Raw genomic sequence first — 19,912 nt, forward strand, 5'->3', positions numbered from 1 at the left:
CTTCGGGATGCAGCAAACACAATTCTAAGAGGGAAGTTTATAACAATACAGGCTTACCTTAAGAAGCAAGAAAAATCTCAAATAAACAACCTAACTTAATACCTTAAGGAGCTAGAGAAGGAAGAGCAAACAAAACCCAAAACCAGCAGAAGGAAGTAAATAATAAAGATTAGAGCAGAAATAAATGATATAGAAACTAAAAACAAAAACAAACAAACAAAAACAATAGAACAGATCAATGAAACCAGAAACTTTTTCTTTGAAAAGAGCAACACAATTACTAAAGCTCTAGCAAGATTCCTAAAAACAAAATGGCCCAAATAAACAAAATCACAAAAGAAAGAGAAGAATCAACAACTAACAACACAAAAATAAAAACAATTATAAGAAAATATTTTGAAAAATTATATGCCAATATATTGGACAACCTAGAAGAAATTGACAAATTCCTAGAAACATATAACTTACCAAAAATTAAGCAGAAAGAAATAGAAAATTTGAACAGACCAGTGACCAGCAATGAAATTGAATCAGTAATCAAAACACTCCCAACAAACAAAAGTTCCAGAACCAGGTGGCTTTACAGGCAAATCCTACCAAACATTTAAAGAATGTTTTAAAATTAAATAGGTTTTAAATTTAAAATGTTTTAAATTAAATAGGTTTCAAAATACCTATTTTTCTCAAACTATTCCAAAAAATACAGAAGAAAGGAAAACTTCCAAACCCATTCAATGAGGCCAGTATCTCCTTGATACCAAAACCAGGTAAAGATATCACTCACACACACACACACACACACACACACACACACACACACACACACACACAAGAGAGAGAGAGAGAGAGAGAGAGAGAGAGAAACTATAGGGCAATATCTCTGACAAACAAAGATACAAAAATCCTCAACAAAATACTAGCAAACTCAATCCAACAATACATTTTAAGGGACACCTGAGTGGCTCAGTTTGTTGAGCGTTCGACTTTGGCTCAGGTCATGATCTCATGGTTTGTGGGTTCGAGCCCTGCATTGGGCTTTGTGCTGAGAGCTAGCTTAGAGCCTACTTCAGATTGTATGTCTCTTTCTCTCTCTGCCCCTCCCCTCTTCATGCTCTGTCTCTCTCTGTCTCTCAAAAATAAATAAATGTAAAAAGAATTTTTTTTAACCATTCATCACAATCAAGTGGTATTTATTCCCAGTATGCATCCCAGGTACAAGGGTGACTCAATATTCATAAATCAATCAATGTGACACATCAAATCAATAAGAGAAAGGATAAAAACCATATGGTCATTTCAATAGATTCAGAAAAAGCATTTGACAAAGTGCAACATCCATTTAAGATAAAAACCCTTAACAAAGTAGTTCTAAAGGGAACACACCTCAACATATTAAAGTCTGTATGTGAAAAGCCCACAGCAATCATCATACTCAACAGGGGAAAACTCATAGCTTTCCCCCTAAGGTCAGGAATAAGACGGATGTCCACTATCGCCACTTTTATTCCACTTTTTATTCCAGTCTTATTCCATACTACTGGAAGTCCTAGCCACAGCAATTAGACAACAACAAGAAAGAAGAGACATCCAAATTGGTATAGGAAGAACGAAAACTTTTACTAATTGCAGATGACATGATATTATATTTAGAAAATCCTAAAGACTCCAATAAAAAACTACTGGAACTGATAAATGAATGCACTAAGGTGGCAGGATTCAAAATCAATGTACAGAAATCAATTGCATTTCTATACACTAATAATGAAGCAGCAGAAAGAGGAATTAAGAAAACAATCCCATTTACAATTGGACTAAAAATAATAAAATACCTAGGAATAAACGCAACTAATGAGGTGAAGGATGCTACCCTGAAAACTATAAAACAATGGTGAAGAAATTGAAGACAACACTAAGAAATGGAAAGACAAAAAAATAAAAAATTTTTTAAAAAGGAAATAGAAGTACATTCAATGCCCTGGATTGGAAGAACAAAGAGTGTTAAAATGTCTATACTATACAAAGCAACCTACAAATTTAATACAATCCCCCTCAAAATAGCAACAGCATTTTCCACAAAACTAGGACAATTCTGAAGTTTGTATGGAACCACAATAGACCCCAAATAGCCAAAGGTCTGAGTTTCTAAAAGTCTCATTTATTGGCATCTCAGTTCAAAATTAAGATTAGGATTAGTGTCAAAAATGACCTAGGCAGGCAAAGTTTTAAAAGTTTTAGCAGGTGATAATATAGATAGAAAGAGAGTCAAACTGACAGTGGGGAGGCTGCATAGCATTTGAAAAGAAAGATTTTCCAAATTTCAACCAGAAAGTCTCTGGAATTTATTAAAAGTTATATTGCCTTAGAGTAAAGAAAGCATTAGAGTTGATATAAAATGAGTTATTTATTTGCTTGTTTGTTTATTTATTATGTGAATTCTAATTACCACTGTACCAGCATATAATGAATCCAAATTCAACTGTGTCTTTTAGGCTAATTCAGGAAGAAAAAGAATCTACAGAGTTACGTGCTGAAGAAATTGAGAACAGAGTGGCTAGTGTGAGCCTGGAAGGCCTGAATTTAGCGAGGGTCCACCCAGGTACCTCTATCACTGCCTCGGTTACAGCCTCCTCGCTGGCCAGCTCATCTCCCCCCAGTGGACACTCAACGCCAAAGCTCACCCCGCGAAGTCCTGCCAGGGAAATGGATCGGATGGGAGTCATGACTCTGGTATGATGATGTGCACGGGAGCATTTGCCCCCATTAAGATTAATGGTACATCAGCTGATTCTTACTGGGTGTTCATTCTAAGGACTTTCTGTGTGTTTTATTGTTGTTCTTTTTTTTTTTTTTTTTACAACAACCCTATATGGTAGGTGCAACTGTTAATCCCATTATGAGCTGAGGAAGTGTAACCTACAAAGATGTAATTTTCCAAAGTCGCATAATAAGGAAATAGAACAGCAATCTGAATATCACATGAGAAGTCTGAATGACTGAAACCATTAAGTAAATTTTTCCTGATGATATCTTGATGAAGTAAATTGGAACTGAGTATTTTACTTTTAACACAGTAAATAACAAAAATATTGGTTCTGATTGCTCCTGTATAATAATATAAAATGTTAAAATTTTATAATATAAATACTATACTTTTAATATAAAGAACCACCAAAACCAACAGTAACAATTCCCCAATTTTGTTTTAGAATTTCATGTCAACATTTTTACCCTTCTTTATTCTTTAATCCTTTATTTCATTTATTTTTATATTTAGAATTAAAAGTTGGAAACCTAAATTATTAGGATGTTCTCTGAACATAATTTTTCTTTTTACAAAATTTATTATGTTTAAGTATATTTTTTCTTTAATTTTACGATTGTGAATTGAAACAGAAAACTATTTATATGGTGTGCCAGCATTTTTTATTTTCAAACTCTTTACAGTAATAGACCTCAAAGCAATAAAGTCAACATAAAAGAAAAATGGCAAAAGTTTTAAAAAAGGAAACATTTACCTTATTAAGCCATTGAGTTCTCTATTCTGTGCTTATTTCCAGACTTGATATTAAAAATATTCTTAAAATACATATAATAGACAATAGCCAATCAGGACAAAGAACAGCTAATCAGAACTGACCCCACCTAGACACAGCACAAACTTTTTCGTCAATGTACTAAGATATCATAACCCAATAAACTGAGCTACATTATGATCTGCTAATTTTAGAAATCTAAGAACCATCAATTTGACTTTATTAACTAAACAGGATACTGTCTTTGGCTTAGTTTCTGTTTTTATTTGCTACATATATTTGGTGACTTGCTTATTATCAAAGCTACAGTAAGAATCTTCCTCATATAATTTAGTCAGCATCCAAGGCAAGGAAACTTTGGTTATTTCTGTCCTGCTATTCTTCCTTACTTTTTGCAACATAGTTATTTTGTTCTTTTAACTATTTGTATAAACATTAGCATCATAATCCTTGATAGTGCTTTATTTTTATAATAACAAAATAATATATTTATAATAATTTAGACATGATGTTTTTATATATGTGTAAAAGATGCCACTGCTTTCATGCATTTTCTTTAGCAGTTAGTCAGAAAAACATCAATAGTAAATGAACATTATTACACTGTAATTACAGTACTTAAAAATATGTAAGCATTTCTTGTGGGTAAAAAAGTATTTAAAATGTCCCATACCTGACTCAGAAAAACAATAAATGAAATTCAGGACGTCCTTGTCACGTAATAAAACTTGGTCGTTAAGTTCATCACTGTTATGATGAAAGGCAGGTGGATTTCCTTTCACCTGTAGAAAATGTGAGGGGGCACAATTTGGGAGAATACCATCCGAAACTTCCTCTGAATATTCAGAGGAAAATGACAGATTTGGGGGACAGAAAAGCAGAGATTGAAAAGATATTGTATTCATTTTATTGTATATATGTATATGTCTTACAAGCATTGTTACTTGTCTTGATTATAAAATGTACTTTTATTTATCTTTACTCTCCAAAAATCCATAAGCATAAAGAACATCCTACTGATATTTAGTTAGAATATTGTGTGGAGTAAGTCAACTCATTTTCCAGGAGCAGCAAAACTATGTAGATGTAAATATAACTATAATGGAATAAAATTGTTTTACTTACATAAGAAAAATTAACAAAGATATTAAGTGAATAAGATTCATCTGAAGTCATAAAGACAACTTTAAAAAAATTCTGTAAAAGCACATTGACAAGAAAACAACAACCCTAGAAACATGTTATACTGAAGCCAGAGCTCTTGGCATTTGGGAATGGGAGACTTGTTAAGATGCCAGCAAGTCTGACAGAGCTCAGGAACAACATGCCTGTCCAAGGGTGGACCAAGGCTCTGCATAGATAAGGCAAAAGGGAATGTTTATAAACCCCATATATGTGCATTGGATCTTTCTTTATGGATAATCTCTTTCATTCCCATTTATATTTTAGGGGGAAGATATAGTCCCATATTTTTTTCTGGCTAGCTCACTGCATATGTGCTTCATATTTCCTAGGGTTCGTGTCTCAGATCCCAAGTTTGTATGCTTGACCTCAACATGTAGACGTGCCCATCCTCCCATTCCATCTAAGAATTCCCTCTCTGAAGTCACTCTCAGGAGGAGTCCTTTTGTAGTGGGAAAGGATGTATATTTAGAAAATAATGGAATGAAAAAACAAGATAGTCAAGTTATAGAATACTATTAAAACTTGTAACATGGGCAAATGGAACTCATTAATTAGTTCTGTTTTATGTTGCTTTTATTACTGCCAATCACAGCCAAGTGATCTAAGGAAACATCGGAGAAAGGTAAAGTAAATATCTTTTGTCTGATTACTTGTAGAATATTGTTTGTTTTCTGTGAAAGCCTTAAAATTGTATTCCCTTTAGCTGAAGCATTTTATTAACATAAACAGAAATATTAAAAGTATTTAAGCATTATCAAATTGTTTAAATGTGATTATAAGAGCAAATGCCTCAATACAAAATTATTCATGCCTTCTAGGGTAATGATTAGATTCTGTAGTCTAAATATCCTAGAATTAGATTATTTATTGTCAATGCTAGAATAATGCCATTTATTTTTAAATGCAGTTTTACTATTATTCAGGTATGTGAGACCAACAAATCAGGAGACTACTGTCAATGAAACGGTAGCTTGTTGCTCACCCTTCCTGAGAGCAGGGGGCACACCATGCTGTGCAACGGCCAAGGGAAGCCCCAGTGTAAGTCACAAAGCAAAAACAGCCAGCAGAAAAGATGGGTAGGAGTTTGATTGTGGTTTCTGTTGGAAAGGCAAGGAAGGTTGAGCAAGCTTAAGCTTAGCTAGTTTTTATCATTTCTGTGGGCTCTGGGTACAGGGGCTATCTCTAGTTGTCTGAGTCTTGGCCTGGGATGATTAAGGCAGAGAAATATTCCCTCCTGGAGTATCACAAGATCCAGATCGAGAATATGATTTGGATTACTCAACTAGATTGATTGATGTGCTTATGGAAGGCACACTCCAGGGAAGTAGTTTGCAATCTCTAGGAATTAGCTAGTCCTGGGAGGAGCATTCTGTCCTAGGTCAGCATGGCACCAGACACCAGAGCATCAAGAATATAGAAATTATGAAAATATTATTAATCTGCTACTTTCTTGTTTAATGTGACATCAGTAGAATACATATTGGAAATGAGAAACAAAATGGACTCCAGTCCTGTTCACAAAAGGACATCTTAGATAATTTATATCAGCAGAGTTCAGACTCATGGGATATCAGATGGGAAAGATTTCAAAGGTTCAACCTTCTTTCAGTGCATAAATCTATTTTTCAGCATCATTGATATGTGATAGTCAGACTATGCCCAAACACTTCTAGAACTAGAATTTTTTTCTTTGTTTCTTTTTTTAAATTAAGGGAACCTATGTTATACTTGTGTGGCATATGTTGATTGAATTTCTTTTCCTGAGTAATTATCTCTCTTCCTATAGCATCTTCTCCTTGATACTACCAGTTTGTTCTTAACTGTCAAATTTACCATCATAATGTTCTTATTATGTGTCCTTGACTTCCTCTACCACTTAAAGGATTATACTGGGAATATAGAGAGAAATCTGAGTAGATGAAAGATGTAAAAGAAGTTTAGTAGATTTAAGGAAAAAAAAGTCACAAAGGAAAGTTCCATACAGAAATACAGGCTCAGGGGATTCATAGGGTGAAGAAATGGTTGATAAGAAAGGTAGGTCATGGAAAAAAGACCACAAACTAAAAATTGTTGTATATCAGGCTAAGGAGTTACAAGTGTGATTCCATTTACCCTTGAGAATAGAAGTATTATTGCTTCCATTTTATTGATGAGGCAATTGAATCTTAGAGCAGGTAAATAATTAGCACATGTCATTCAACAAATAAGAGAAGTCAGAATTCAAATCCATCTTGGATTCCAAAACCTTTCTCCTTTATTTTATCTCTGTAGTGTAAACTCTAAGCGTTATTCAGAGGAACAGTGTCTATGATGTTTTTAAGAGCTGACATTTGGAAAGTTGGCTTAGTTTGACTGGCAGCATGGAGAGAGGAAGACATGTTAGGAGGTGTTTCAGGAGAAAAAAGTAGTGGAAGCAGAAAGGTCAGGCTTGGCAGAAATAATCACAGAAAACAATTATGGCTAGATCATGGAACTTTGAAGACATAAATACCCATCAGGAAATACACCTTAGAAGTTGAGATGAGATGTGAGTTTAGAAAGAGTTTCCCATAGGATTAACATCATGCTGAAGGTAGTTCTTGAAGCAGAGTCTTCTGGTGACACCTTGCTAGTTGAAATGGAGAGAGGAAATCCTATAAAGATGCCCACTTAAACCGTTAAAGTAATCAAGGCTTGGATGACAAGAGCCCAGACAATTTCATTGTTTATTCAGTGCATAAAACCTTTGTCATGTATCATCTATAAACACATGTATGCATAATAGCCTAACGTAGAAACAAAGCAAGACATTATGTCGACCTAAAATGAGAGCACAGCTTTAGATTTTTTGCTATTGCCATATTGCTAACTCTTTGTCATCAGAACTTCCAGAACCCTACCTATTAGCTATGCATTCCACAATCTTTCTATGTATAGATATTTTAATGCACAGTGATGCCACGACAACCAATGCAGGTTTGTTGTAAAAAATATATATATCTTCACAATCAACTTTAACATTGAAAGGTCTTTACTGTAATGCAGTTTTATATGTCTATCCCTGACAAATATTGTGGTATCTTGAATTGCTCTGGACTCTGAACTAAATTTTTTTTAATGTTTATTTTTGAGAGAGAGAGAGAGCGAGAGACAGAGTATGAGCAGGGGAGGAGCAGAGAGAGAGAGAGGGAGACAGAATCCAAAGCGGCTCCAGTCACTGTGCTGTCAAATACAAAGCCCTGATGTGGGGCTCAAGCTCACAAACCGTGAATTGGTGACCTGAGCCAAAGTCGGATGCTTTACTGACTAAGCCACCCAGGTACCCCTGAACTAAATTCTTTAAAGAAAGCCCAGATGCCTTTGTCTGTGTTCCCGTGGAAAGTAGTGAAATGAAACAGTTTGCAAGAATTCTGTTCTTACTTTTTATAATCCTTACTTTAAAAAGAATTCTTTTCTAATAAGGTGCAACTTATTTTTTAAACATCTGGACCACATTTCATTTGCCTGAGTTAATACACTTTATCTGATTATGTTGTAGTTTTGCCATCTTCTCTTCTCATTTCAAAAATCTCCTCCTTAAGAGGCCCCTGGGTGGCTCAGTCAATGAAGGCATTCAACTTTGGCTCAGGTCATGATCTCTAGGCTTATGAGTTGGCGCTGGATGTGAGGCTTTGTGCTGACAGTTCAGAGCCTAGAGCCTGCTTTGGCTTCTGGGTCTCCTTCTCTCTCTACCCTAACCCCACTGGTGCTCTGTCTCTCAAAAATGAACATTTTTTTTAAAAAACATCTTTTTTAAAAAGATGTCCATGTTATAATAACCTGACCATGCATACTTTTTTAGTGAATTAACTCAAATATGTGTCCAGTAACTATTTGTAAAGCCTATATGTTCTGATATATTGAAATGAATTCCATGATAGCTTTTTCATAGTCCCTTGATATTGATCCATGGTGCTTATTTCCTCTTAAATAATATTTTTTTGAAATGTATCCATGTTTTGTTATAGACTGGAATACCTTCACTTTTAAAACAGTCATTAAACTCACATGCTTCAATAATAGGAATTTATATGTTAAGACTCTATGCCCCACATTTTTTGTTTTGTGTTTGTGTTAGAATTACTCAAATAGCTTTGCTAATGATTCTCTTTTTCTGTCAATTTCATTTGAAATCTAGAAAGAATTCATCCGAATGCACTGTTTTCACTTCTAGATTGCAGTGGTGGAAGAAGATGGTCGGGAGGATAAAGCAACAATAAAATGTGAAACTTCCCCACCCCCAACCCCTAGAGCCATCAGGATGACTCACACCCTTCCCTCCTCCTACCACAATGACGCCCGAAGGTATGACTCTCAGCAGCTCACCTCTCCGTGCACGCTCTCCTTGTGAAAATATTACCCTTTCTTTAAGCGCCATCAAATAGACTGCTTAAAACTTTATATGAGAAATTTGGTTTGAGCTATAACTCTCCATGAGGGTATGGCTCTGCTCCCTCTCCCCTCTCCTCTTGTGAAAAAAAATTACATCCTGAGATCAAATTTTTAGTTTTAAAATTAACCATGTATTTGTGGTCTTATTCCTAGTCAATATTGATGAGGTTAGCTCTTCTACTTTTAGTGGATATTTAATATTAAACTGAAATCGGGCTAATGGAAGGACTTACTGAGAAGAATAACAAAAAACGTAAGAGATTCTAGGGCAAGACTATACATTTGGCTTGTATGTAAAAGTAAGGTCTGGGGGACACTTGGGTGCTCAGTGGGTTGAGCATCTGACTTTCAATTTCAGCTCAGGTCATGATCTCACAGTGGTGAGACAAGGCTCTGTGCTGAGCATGAGCTTGCTTGGGATTCTCTCTCTCCCTTTCTTTCTGCTACCCCCTTCCCCAGTAAATAAAACATTTTTTTAGAAAGTAGGTTCTGAAAAGTCCATCATTGCACTTCATTTACTTTCAGCAAACAGGTATGTGCAGCGCCTCCCCCCCCTGCCCCCTGCCCCGATCTAGTGCTGACAGCCATAACAGCTAATTAAACAGAAAGTTCTTAAAGGGGGAAAAAAGCACACTTGCCAAAATGTTAAAAGGTAAGGGGAAATACTCTGTTATAACAACTCATCCTGTGGTGCTTTCCATCTGCCTACAAAATTGCAGGCAAATCACTATAATAAGTAACATAAACAATCTAAGTGAGCAATTCACATCTCAAATACATGTCCTTTTACAGTCTTATCAATTCCAGCATTTCGAGATACATCAGTAAAATGACTGCGTAATGGCTTAGTATTAATACTTTAAGTAAGAATTTATCTTCTAAATAATATGAGTTTTACAAATATTCTTAAAACCAGAGGTTCTGGGCTGGCAGACATTTGTTCCTTTCTGTTTTGTTTATTTTTGGTGTCAAATGTGAAAATAAAACCCCAGTTACTCCAGCTTGAAACTAAATGCTTTCATCTTCCAAGAAAAGAATGAGTCCTGTTTTACATGTGAAAAGCTATTGGTTTGGAGTTTAGAGAATGTGAACTTATTAAAGAGTGTGAATAAGTCAAGTAATTCATCATGGTGTTGTCAAATGAACAGCTGTAGAATAGATAGCAATGTATCTAATTCAACCTCTCCTATGAATACAGAGTCAGTTACATTGGCCAGGAGTGGAGTCCAGAGCAACTGCTTGGAAATTGTTTCAGTTTATCAAGTACCTAAAAGAGTACCTGAGAACTATAAGAAAAAACAAAGTGATCATTACAGCATATGAGTATTTGCTTTTTAAATCCCACCTAGATGATTTAAAATTAAATGAATGAGGCACCAGGCAGGAGTGCCTGGGTGGTTCAGTTGGTTAAGAGTCTGACTTTGGCTCAGGTCATGATCTCAGCATTCCTGAGTGTTAGCCCTAAATCAGGCTCTCTGCTGTCAGCACAAATCCCACTCCGGATCCTCTGTCCCCCTCTCTCACTGCCCCTGACCTGCTTGCTTGAAAGCTCTCTCTCTCTCTCTCTCTCTCTCTCTCTCTCTCTCTCTCTCTCTCTCTGTTTCTCTCTCTCTAAAATAAACATTTAAGGGGCATCTGGGTGGCTCAGTCAGTTAAGCAATTGGCTCTTGATTTTGGCTCAGGCCATGAACTCAGGGTTAGAGGCTCAAGCCCCACATTGGGCTTCACCGTGAGTGAGTGTGGATCCTGCTTAGGATTCTCTCTCTGCCCCTCCCCTACTCACTCTCTCCTTCTCTCTCTCAAAATAGATTAATAAAATTTGAATGTTTTTTAATTTTGAAAAAAGAACAAGTGGTACACACACACACACACACACACACACACACACACACAATGACCAAAGGAATAAAAGAGAGACACAATTCAAGAAACAGACTCTTAATTGTAGACAACAAACTGATGGTTACCAGAGGGGGAGGGTAGGAGGATGGGTGAAATAGGTGGTAAGGATTAAAGAACACACTTAGGGTGCGCTGAGTAATGCATAGAGTTGCTGAATCACTGTATTATACACGTGAAGCTAACATACATAACACTGAATGTTAACTATGTTGGAATTAAAATTAAAAGCTTAATATAAAAAAGAGAAATCGGCATATTCATAAAAACAGTGACAATCTGCTAATAACTAGAATTTATTTCTGGTTAATTTTTTTCTTCTTTTACAAACTAATTTAACCATTAAAAAATTGCCTCTTTTCTGATTTCCTCATTGTTCACTAATCTCTCTTAAAGACAGAGATCACATTGCTTCATTTGCCACTGCCCTGTTTCTTAATTGATCTGTGCATCTGTAGTTAGCTGCTGGGCGCCTGGGTGGCTCAGGTGGTTAAGCATTCGACTCTTCATATTGGCTCAGGTTGTAATCTCAGGGTTCCTGGGATTGTACCCCACTGGCAGGCTCCGAGCTGAATGTGGAGCCCTCTCGGGATTCTCTTTCTCCACCTCTCTGTGCCCACTCCCTGCCTAAGTTCTCTCTCATTCGTTCTCTCAAAATAAGTAAACTTAAAAATATATATATATATAAAATAAACATTTTTAAAAAGATTTTTAAAAAGTAAATAAATGAATTAGGTTCCAAAACTGAGAGAGAGAAAGATGGCTACAAGAAAATCAGGTACAGCTATGGGCTGGAATAACAGCGTAAACGTCACTGTTAATTAAATTTAAATGTCTTATCATAGGTTATTATGTTTAAGACTAAAAAAATGTACTCTGAGATAGAAATAGGTCGGGGAGGGGCACCTGGGTGGCTCAGTCGATTGAGCATCTGGCTTCAGCTCGGGTCATGATCTTACGGTTCGTGGGTTCGAGCCCCACGTAGGAGTCTGTGCTGACAGCTCAGAGCCTGGAGCCTGTCTTTGGATTCTGCGTCTCCCTCTCTCACTGACCCTCCACTGCTCACACTGTCTCTCTCATAAATAAATAAAAACATTTAAAAAAAAAAGAAATAGGTCAAGGGTCACTTGCTAAATAATGGAAGGTCATTTAACATGCATTTAATAAGCCGGCCTATGTTCACTGATTGTATGAAAATAAGGGAGAAAATCATTTAGAACAAAAATTTTTCTTAGACAAAATTTGGAGGCCCAGGGCCCTAAGGCTGAAAAAAAAATTTTTTCAATATGCTTAAGAGCAAATGTGGGAGGAAAGAAAGAGAATATTTTTTCTTTCATTCTTCCCTTTATAAAGGAACAACTCTGTGAACCTTGTGGATGAGCAGTTTGCCCTCTTTCGTGTTTTGCAGTAATTTATCTGCCTCCCTTGAGCCAGAAAGCCTTGGGCTTGGCAGTGCCAATAGCAGCCAAGACTCTCTTCACAAAGCCCCCAAGAAGAAAGGAATCAAGTCTTCAATAGGACGTCTGTTTGGTAAAAAGGAAAAAGCCCGACTCGGGCAGCTCCGTAAGTGTGCACGAATTTGACCTTCCACTGCCGCTCGTTTTGGTCACTCCTGAGGGTCTGTCTCATTTTCATTTCATTTCTCATCTTTGCATGTTTCTTTTTCCTACCTGGCAAACTTCCTTTTTCAGTCAGCTCTGTAAATTCAATTTAGCTGAATAATGTTTGACAAAACTTACAATGGAAGAATATTGTAAAACGTACAATCCTTTCAATTCCTCTGTGAATAACAATAGCTAGACTTATTTAGTACTGACTCTGATAGACACAAGGTCCCTGTGTGACAAGTGTTATCGCTGTTACTCTTATATATTGATGACTAAACAATGTCTTAGTAATTTACAGAACGGAACTATTCATCTGAGTGTCAGTGTTTAAAACCACGGAATATACTGCCACTTAAGGCATAGATGTCTATAAAAACTTTTCTGTTGCAAAAATTGAGAGGCCTACAAAAAATCCATAATAATTTTTTAACCATAATAAGGACAAAAAATTGGCAAAAATTACAGGTTTTTTTATCTAAAGATATCACATCTTTCCACACAATGAACTCTATGGTATATAAGTAGGGGGACAGAGGAAGGAATAGGGCAATATGGATTATGTTAGTTGTTGTTGGTCACTAATGGAATAAAAATATAGATCAGTATCGGGGCGCCTGGGGGCTCAGTCAGTTAAGCATCTGACTCTTGATTCTCACTCAGGTCAGCATCTCACGGTTTGGTTTGTGAGACTGAGCCCGTGTCCTGCAATGTGCTCTCAGTGCTTGGGATTCTCTCCCTCTCTCTCTGCCCCTCCATGGCTCACACTTTCTCTCTCTGTCTCAAAATAAATAAATAAACTTTAGGGGCACCTGAGTGGCTCAGTCAGTTTAGTGTCCAGCTTCAGTCCATTTCATGATCTCTCGGTCCATGAGTTTGAGCCCTGCGTCGGGCTCTGTGCTGACAGCTCAGAACCTGAACACTACTTCAGATTCTGTGTCTCCTTCTTTCTCTGCCTCTCAAAAATAAGTAAACTCATGCTCGCTCTATCTCTCTCTCGCCTTCTCTCCCTCTCTCTCAAAAATAAGGAAGCATTAAAAAAATTGTAAATATATATAGGAGGCACCTGGGTGGCTCAGTTCGTTAAGCAACCCACTCTTGATTTTGGCTCTGGTCATGATCTCATGGTTCATGGGTTCCAGCCCTGCATCAGGGGCTAAACTAACATGCAGAGCCTGCTTGGGATTCTCTCTCTTTTCCTCTCTTGGCCCTTCCCCGGCTTGTGTGCACACTCTCTCTCTATCAAAATAAGTAAATAAACTTTAAAGTAGATAGATAGATAGATCAGTACATTTGAAATGACCCTAGGTAAATATACACTTGGCTTGCATGTGTGTGTTTGTGTGTGTGTGTGTGTGTGTGTGTGTGTTCCTATATTTTTTCTTCTGAAATCTCTTTTCATCATATTAATTATTTGTGATTAAATCTTCTTTTTTTCCATCTTTTTCTATTTAACTTAGAAATATAATTAAACTATTGAAAAAATATTTGGCCCCTACCTCCAATGGTCAATGCTGAACAGAATACTATAAATCTCCTAGCACTTTCTTTAGTTTCCAAAATAAAGGAATGATTACTTATAAGTAGTGCTCCAACTCCCTGGCTCACTTTTCTGACCTGGCACCAAAAGCATTTCAAGAGTAATATTTATGTTTGCAGATGGACAAATGTAGTATATTCAAAAGTGCCTTTCTCAACTTCCATAATGTAAAACCCACACAAAGCATCAGAAACCATGGGAAACTAATATCCAGCCAGCTGTGTGATTAAATGTTACTCAGCAGGTGAATTAAATCCTCTTTGGACTTCTGTTTCTCAGGAAAGGAACTCCTTAGGCTGTAAAAAAAAAAATTATTGCATAAGGAAAGAAGATAGAAGATGATTATTTTTTAGATGTAAAATATGGAAGTCAAGGCATTTTTTAATGTTTTTATTTGATAACTATTGATAATTTTACCAAAATATTTATCATAGCTAATATATTACAGTGTAATTCACAATAGTATAGATCATTATTTTAAACTATTTGTTTTGCTAGCATAGTAATCATTTTATTTATTCCTATTTAAACATGTATATTTACTTTAGGATCTGTAATTTACTTTTCCCTTTTAAAATATATTCAATTACCTTTCTCCTTTGGATTTTTTTCTATTTTTATTTTAAATTTAATTTTGATGAAGAGTTACTGAATCATTAGAAATTTTGCCAAGAATATGCTGTCAAAATCAAGGTATCCAAAATATAACTCAACGTCTAGAAAAATATACATTCTTCTAGAAACCTAGCCTTTCTTACCCATTTTTAGTAATTGTGTGTCTCTATGTCAGACCAGATATAAAGAGAATCAGTCATTAACTTCATCCAAATCAGAAACTAGCAATAGTCACTCATGATCATAGCATCACCCTGGGAAGATTTCGGAGCTCTGAACAATTTTGTTTTACCCTGAGGAACGAAAGAGGCACTGCATAAACAAAGCCAGAGTCAACGGCATTCTAAGGATTGCAATGCTGATGAGGAAGACAGTTACAAATATCTGTTCCTCTGGAGCTATGTAGAAACTATTCACATTGAAGGTGGATGAAAGCTCCTGGAGAAGCTGCAGATAAAAAAGTCTTTGTTGGAAATAAGACTTCAGTAAATAAGAAGAAAATACAGGCACAAGTAGGTTCTAAGAAACCATATTTGTCCCAAAAGAATATGGCACATGATACCACTGGTTCTTTGTTTGAGGGGTGTGGATTCAGGTCTACATTTGTCCTGGAAGGTGTATCCAGGTTGTAAGAGGAAGACTGTGAAAACATATCAAACCCAGGGACTTCCACCTGGTAGTGCTGATTTCTACATCAGAAAAACTAATAAAGCATCTCTAGTGGTTATGATCTTAATACCTTGATCTGGAAAATTCAGACATAGGCACTGCCAATTTTCTTTCTTCCACCAATGAGAATAGAAATAGAAAAAAAAAAAGAAAGACAACATGGAAAGTAATATGGTAGATGGATGATGGTGTCAAAGAACCAAATTGGAAATTTTGTACCATGTCCTAAGATTTTGAACTCTTAGTTAAAGGGTTTAGCTCATACGTGGGGGGCGAGTGGCAGGCGAGGGGGAGGGAGGAGAAGTTATAATCTGAGAATAGTTATGCTAAATGAAATATGGTATGTAGGAAGAAAACTGTCCAAACAAAACTGTGAAAATGTTCACTTGGTCCCATCAGGAATGATAAGCAACTAAGGAGAAATTTTTAGTAGTTCACAGAGGAGAATATTGGTAGAGAGGATGTTGTTTGCATTATATAACAATCTGAAAAGCTAGGGTTATAAGATAAACTTCAGATATGATAGATCAGTCAGTGTGACTGCATTAATAACTCCTAATCAAACTAAATATACAAATAGTCAAGTTTTACAAATGTGTTACTAGCAGAGGCAATATAAACATGGAAACCCAAAAATGCAAGAGAAGCAAAATAAAGCTGATAGAAACCAAATGAAATAGTTTTATTACAGAAATCTATTAAAGCACATTTTCCAAATCTTTGATGGTTATTTACTCAAATCACGAAAGTAGCATAGAGAAAAGCTTGGTTAATAATGGAAGGTTTCAAGTTTTCAAGTACCTTTTAGAAAATTTATTCTGCTCTTTATATAGGATTCGACAGTTCTTGTTTATGGCATTATTGCTTATGATGTAGGAGTAGGATTTGCTAATTAAAATGTCTACTCAGTGCATCATATTATAGACAGGGTTTCAATTAACAGGAAGTGGCATAGATTAAAATGAATGAATGGGCATTTGTTCTTGCATTTAAAGCATTCGCGTTTAATTTTTAAGTACTGTGCTAGAAAGGTAAAACATATATATGAGCCAAGTCTACCTGAAGGTCTCCATCGAATTTGGGGAATGACTCCTAACAGAGGAAGTATTCCCTCTAGCAGACATGGGGATCTGAGTTTAGTTTCTCTTTGTCTTATTTCCACTCACTCTCTTCCCATATTACAAATCCCAAGGTGAATGGCACAGAAACAGTTTTGATAATAATCTTGTTGAGGGGCATAGAGACAACGAGATCAGTAAGAACTTACACTGACTTCCTAGAGCATAGATCCAGGGTATGAGAGCGGTCCATCGAGACTTGGCAGCCCAGTGACCACAGCCTTTTCTCCCGATTTATGTTTCTAGATGCAAGGCATCTCTGATATTTCCATTGATGTTTAAATATGCTGTCTAATCTATATTTAAAGTCATCACTTGATCCTGCTGTCTTTCTTAGATATTTACTTATCTTTCCCCTACTCCTAACATCCAAGCTTAATTTTCCACAATTCTTGTTTTTACTTTCTTATCTGTCAGTCACCTTATAACCTACTACAGCCTGACTTTCAAACAAACTACTACAAGATTCTAGAACAATTTTAGTCTTAACACACCTAGAAAACTGGTTAGGGCAATGAAGGGTAGTTGTTACCCAAACAATTCAAGAGGAATGGTAATACACTCACAATAGTATTTATTATGATGTGAACTTAAGGAGGAACAATATATCTGAAATAGGAGACCTCTTCCTAAAAAACACACTTTGAAAGATTTTGGTACCAAAGTTATATCTACAAAAAATGGTAGCTGTAAGTGTATGATATAGACATGTAAGAATGTTAGAAAAATCACCTGCCCCAACTAAAATGATGATTGGAAAAACTGCCCACACCAAACAGGAACTTATAAAATCCCATTATTATTTTTGTTTAGTAATTCTAAAATTTAAAAGAAAATGAATAAAAGGAAGATTGCCTTACATGAACAGAATAGACAAGTGGAACTATTAAAAAAAACTCATTTTTGCTTCTGCTTGCTTTGACAGAAAGATTTTACCCAGAAAAGAAGCAGTAACAAGAGGGGATTGAAACCTAAAAGGCTTGAGAATTTGAGGGAAGAAAGAGAGCACACAGATAACCCAAAATCATATATGTCTTTCTACTTTTAGTGAATAAGCATATTGAGCCACTGTTAAGTTTAGAGTACCAACATGAACCTTAGTAAAATGGCTACAACAGCATAAACTGGTGGCATCAAGGAACTTTCAATTTAGTAAGATAGAGTATGTAAGCATATACAACCTTTTATTTATAACAAAACAAAAACTTCAACATATTTCTGACCCTGAAAAATTTTACCTGCTCCATCATCTATCCTACGAGCATAGCTAGGGAAAGGGGTTTGAACCCCACAATCTATAATTATGCATCAGTTATTGGAATCCTGACTGGCTTGCCTTTTAATGTTATCTGAAGGCATTAACCGATTTTGAAGCAAAATTAATTAAGTGTGTTAAAAATAACTATGTCGAATGACACTCATTTGTTTCTTTGACAAAGTTACTCAGTAAGAGAACAGGAAAGGCAGTGGGCGAGCTGTGACTCATGGCATCCTGTGGACAAGATGTCACAATGGGGCCTGGGTGATGGAAAAATTCAGTGAGGTTTGTAACAGGTTGAATAATCCTCCCATTATAGTGCTAGTAAGTGGAATGATGACACCTTGGATCAAGGTATCTAATAGCCTAATTAGGACTCACTGTGTCCTTGGTCAATACATCCCTAGTCACTTGATATGAATATTTCAGTAGCACAGGTATCTGATTGATGGATTATTGATATGGGTAGGAAAAACAAATGAAAAAAAATGTTATTCCTAAAGGTTATCTCAAAAACTAAGTTATGGAGGGTTCAAAATATCTCTCCATATGATCTTAACAGATTCTTTTGTTTACTACCTGGGGAAATACCAGCTTTTCCAGGTCATCAGAGAATTCCAATTATAATGACTATAAAGAAAAAAAGAACAACACACATGAGCATACTAACAGATGTTATCACTGAATGATAAGTATAATGAAAAGAAGCCATTGGGGCACCTAGGTGGCTCAGTCAGTTTAGTGTCTGATTTGGGCTCAGATCATGACCTCACAGTTTGTGAGTTCGAGCCATGCATCAGGATCTGTGCTCAGAACCTGGAGCCTGCTTCAGATTCTGTCTCTCTCTCTCTGTCTCTCTCTCTCTCTAAAATAAAATAAAATAAACATTAGGGGTACCTGAGTGGTTCCGTTAATTAAACATCCAACTTTAGCTCAGGTCATGATCTCACTGTTCATGAGTTCAAGCCCCGCATCAGGCTCCATGCTGATAGCTCAGAGCCTGGACCCTGCTTCAGATTCTTATGTCTCCCTCTCTGTCTCCCCCTCCCCCACTTGCACTCTGTCTGTCTCTTTCTTTCTCAAAATTCAATAAACGTTGAAAAATAAAATAAAATAAACATTAAAAAATTAAAAAAAATAGGCCCTTGACAGGCATTGTAAGAGAGGGCAACAGAAATCAAAGACAGAGATTTTTTTAAATATTTTATTGTCAAATTGGTTTCCATGTAACATCCAGTGCTCTTCCCCACAAGTGCCTTCCTCCATTACCACCACCTTTTCCCCCCACCCCCTTCAACCCTTGGGTTCGTTTTCAGTATTCAGCAGTCTCTCAAGTTTTGCATCCCTCTCTCTCCACAACCCTCTTTCCCTCTTCCCCTCCCCATGGTCCTCCATTAGGTTTCTCCTGTTCTCCTGTTAGACCTATGAGTACAAACATATGGTATCTGTCCTTCTCTGCCTGACTTATTTCGCTTAGCATGACACCCTTGAGGTCCATCCACTTTCCTACAAATGGCCAGATTTCATTCTTTCTCATTGCCATGTATCTATATTACCACATCTTCTTGATCCATTCATCAGGTGATGGACATTTAGGCTCTTTCCGTGATTTGACCATTGTTGACAGGGCTGCTATGAACATTGGGGTACAGGTACCCCTATGCATCAGCACTTCTGTATCCCTTGGGTAAATCCCTAGCAGTGCTATTGCTGAGTCATAGAGGAGTTCTACTGATAGTGTTTTGAGGAACCTCCACACTGTTTCCAAAGTGACTGTACCAGTTTACATTCCCACCAACAGTATAGGAGGGTGCCCGTCTCTCCATACCCTCACCAGTATGTATAGTCTCTTGATTTGTTCCACTCTGACTGGTGTGAGGTGGTATCTCAGTGTGTTGTGTTTCCCTGATGATGAGTGATGTTGAACATCGTTTCATGTGCCTGTAGGCCATCTGGATGTCCTCTTTGGAGAAGTGTCTGTTTATGTCTTCTGCCCATTTCTTCACTGGGTTATTTGTTTTTTGGGTGTGGAGTTTGGTGAGTTCCTTGTAGATTTTGGATACTAGCCCTTTATCTGATAT

The 19,912-nt window shown here is 36.5% G+C and overlaps 1 protein-coding gene across 8 annotated transcripts in view; it reads left to right on the forward strand.

The window, feature by feature from the left end:
• The window catches only part of PPFIA2 (PTPRF interacting protein alpha 2), a 463,512-nt gene that overhangs the window by 378,093 nt on the left and 65,507 nt on the right, over nt 1-19,912 (forward strand). For all 8 annotated transcript variants that reach the window (XM_029954962.1, XM_029954964.1, XM_029954965.1 and 5 more), the window contains 4 exons: nt 2,490-2,727; nt 5,311-5,340; nt 8,911-9,041; nt 12,436-12,590. In XM_029954962.1, coding sequence (XP_029810822.1) covers nt 2,490-2,727; nt 5,311-5,340; nt 8,911-9,041; nt 12,436-12,590 — 554 coding nt within the window. The remainder of the gene's footprint in view (nt 1-2,489; nt 2,728-5,310; nt 5,341-8,910; nt 9,042-12,435; nt 12,591-19,912) is intronic.

Source organism: Suricata suricatta, chromosome 10 (assembly GCF_006229205.1).
Source record: "Suricata suricatta isolate VVHF042 chromosome 10, meerkat_22Aug2017_6uvM2_HiC, whole genome shotgun sequence".
Classification (NCBI taxonomy): Eukaryota; Metazoa; Chordata; class Mammalia; order Carnivora; family Herpestidae; genus Suricata; species Suricata suricatta.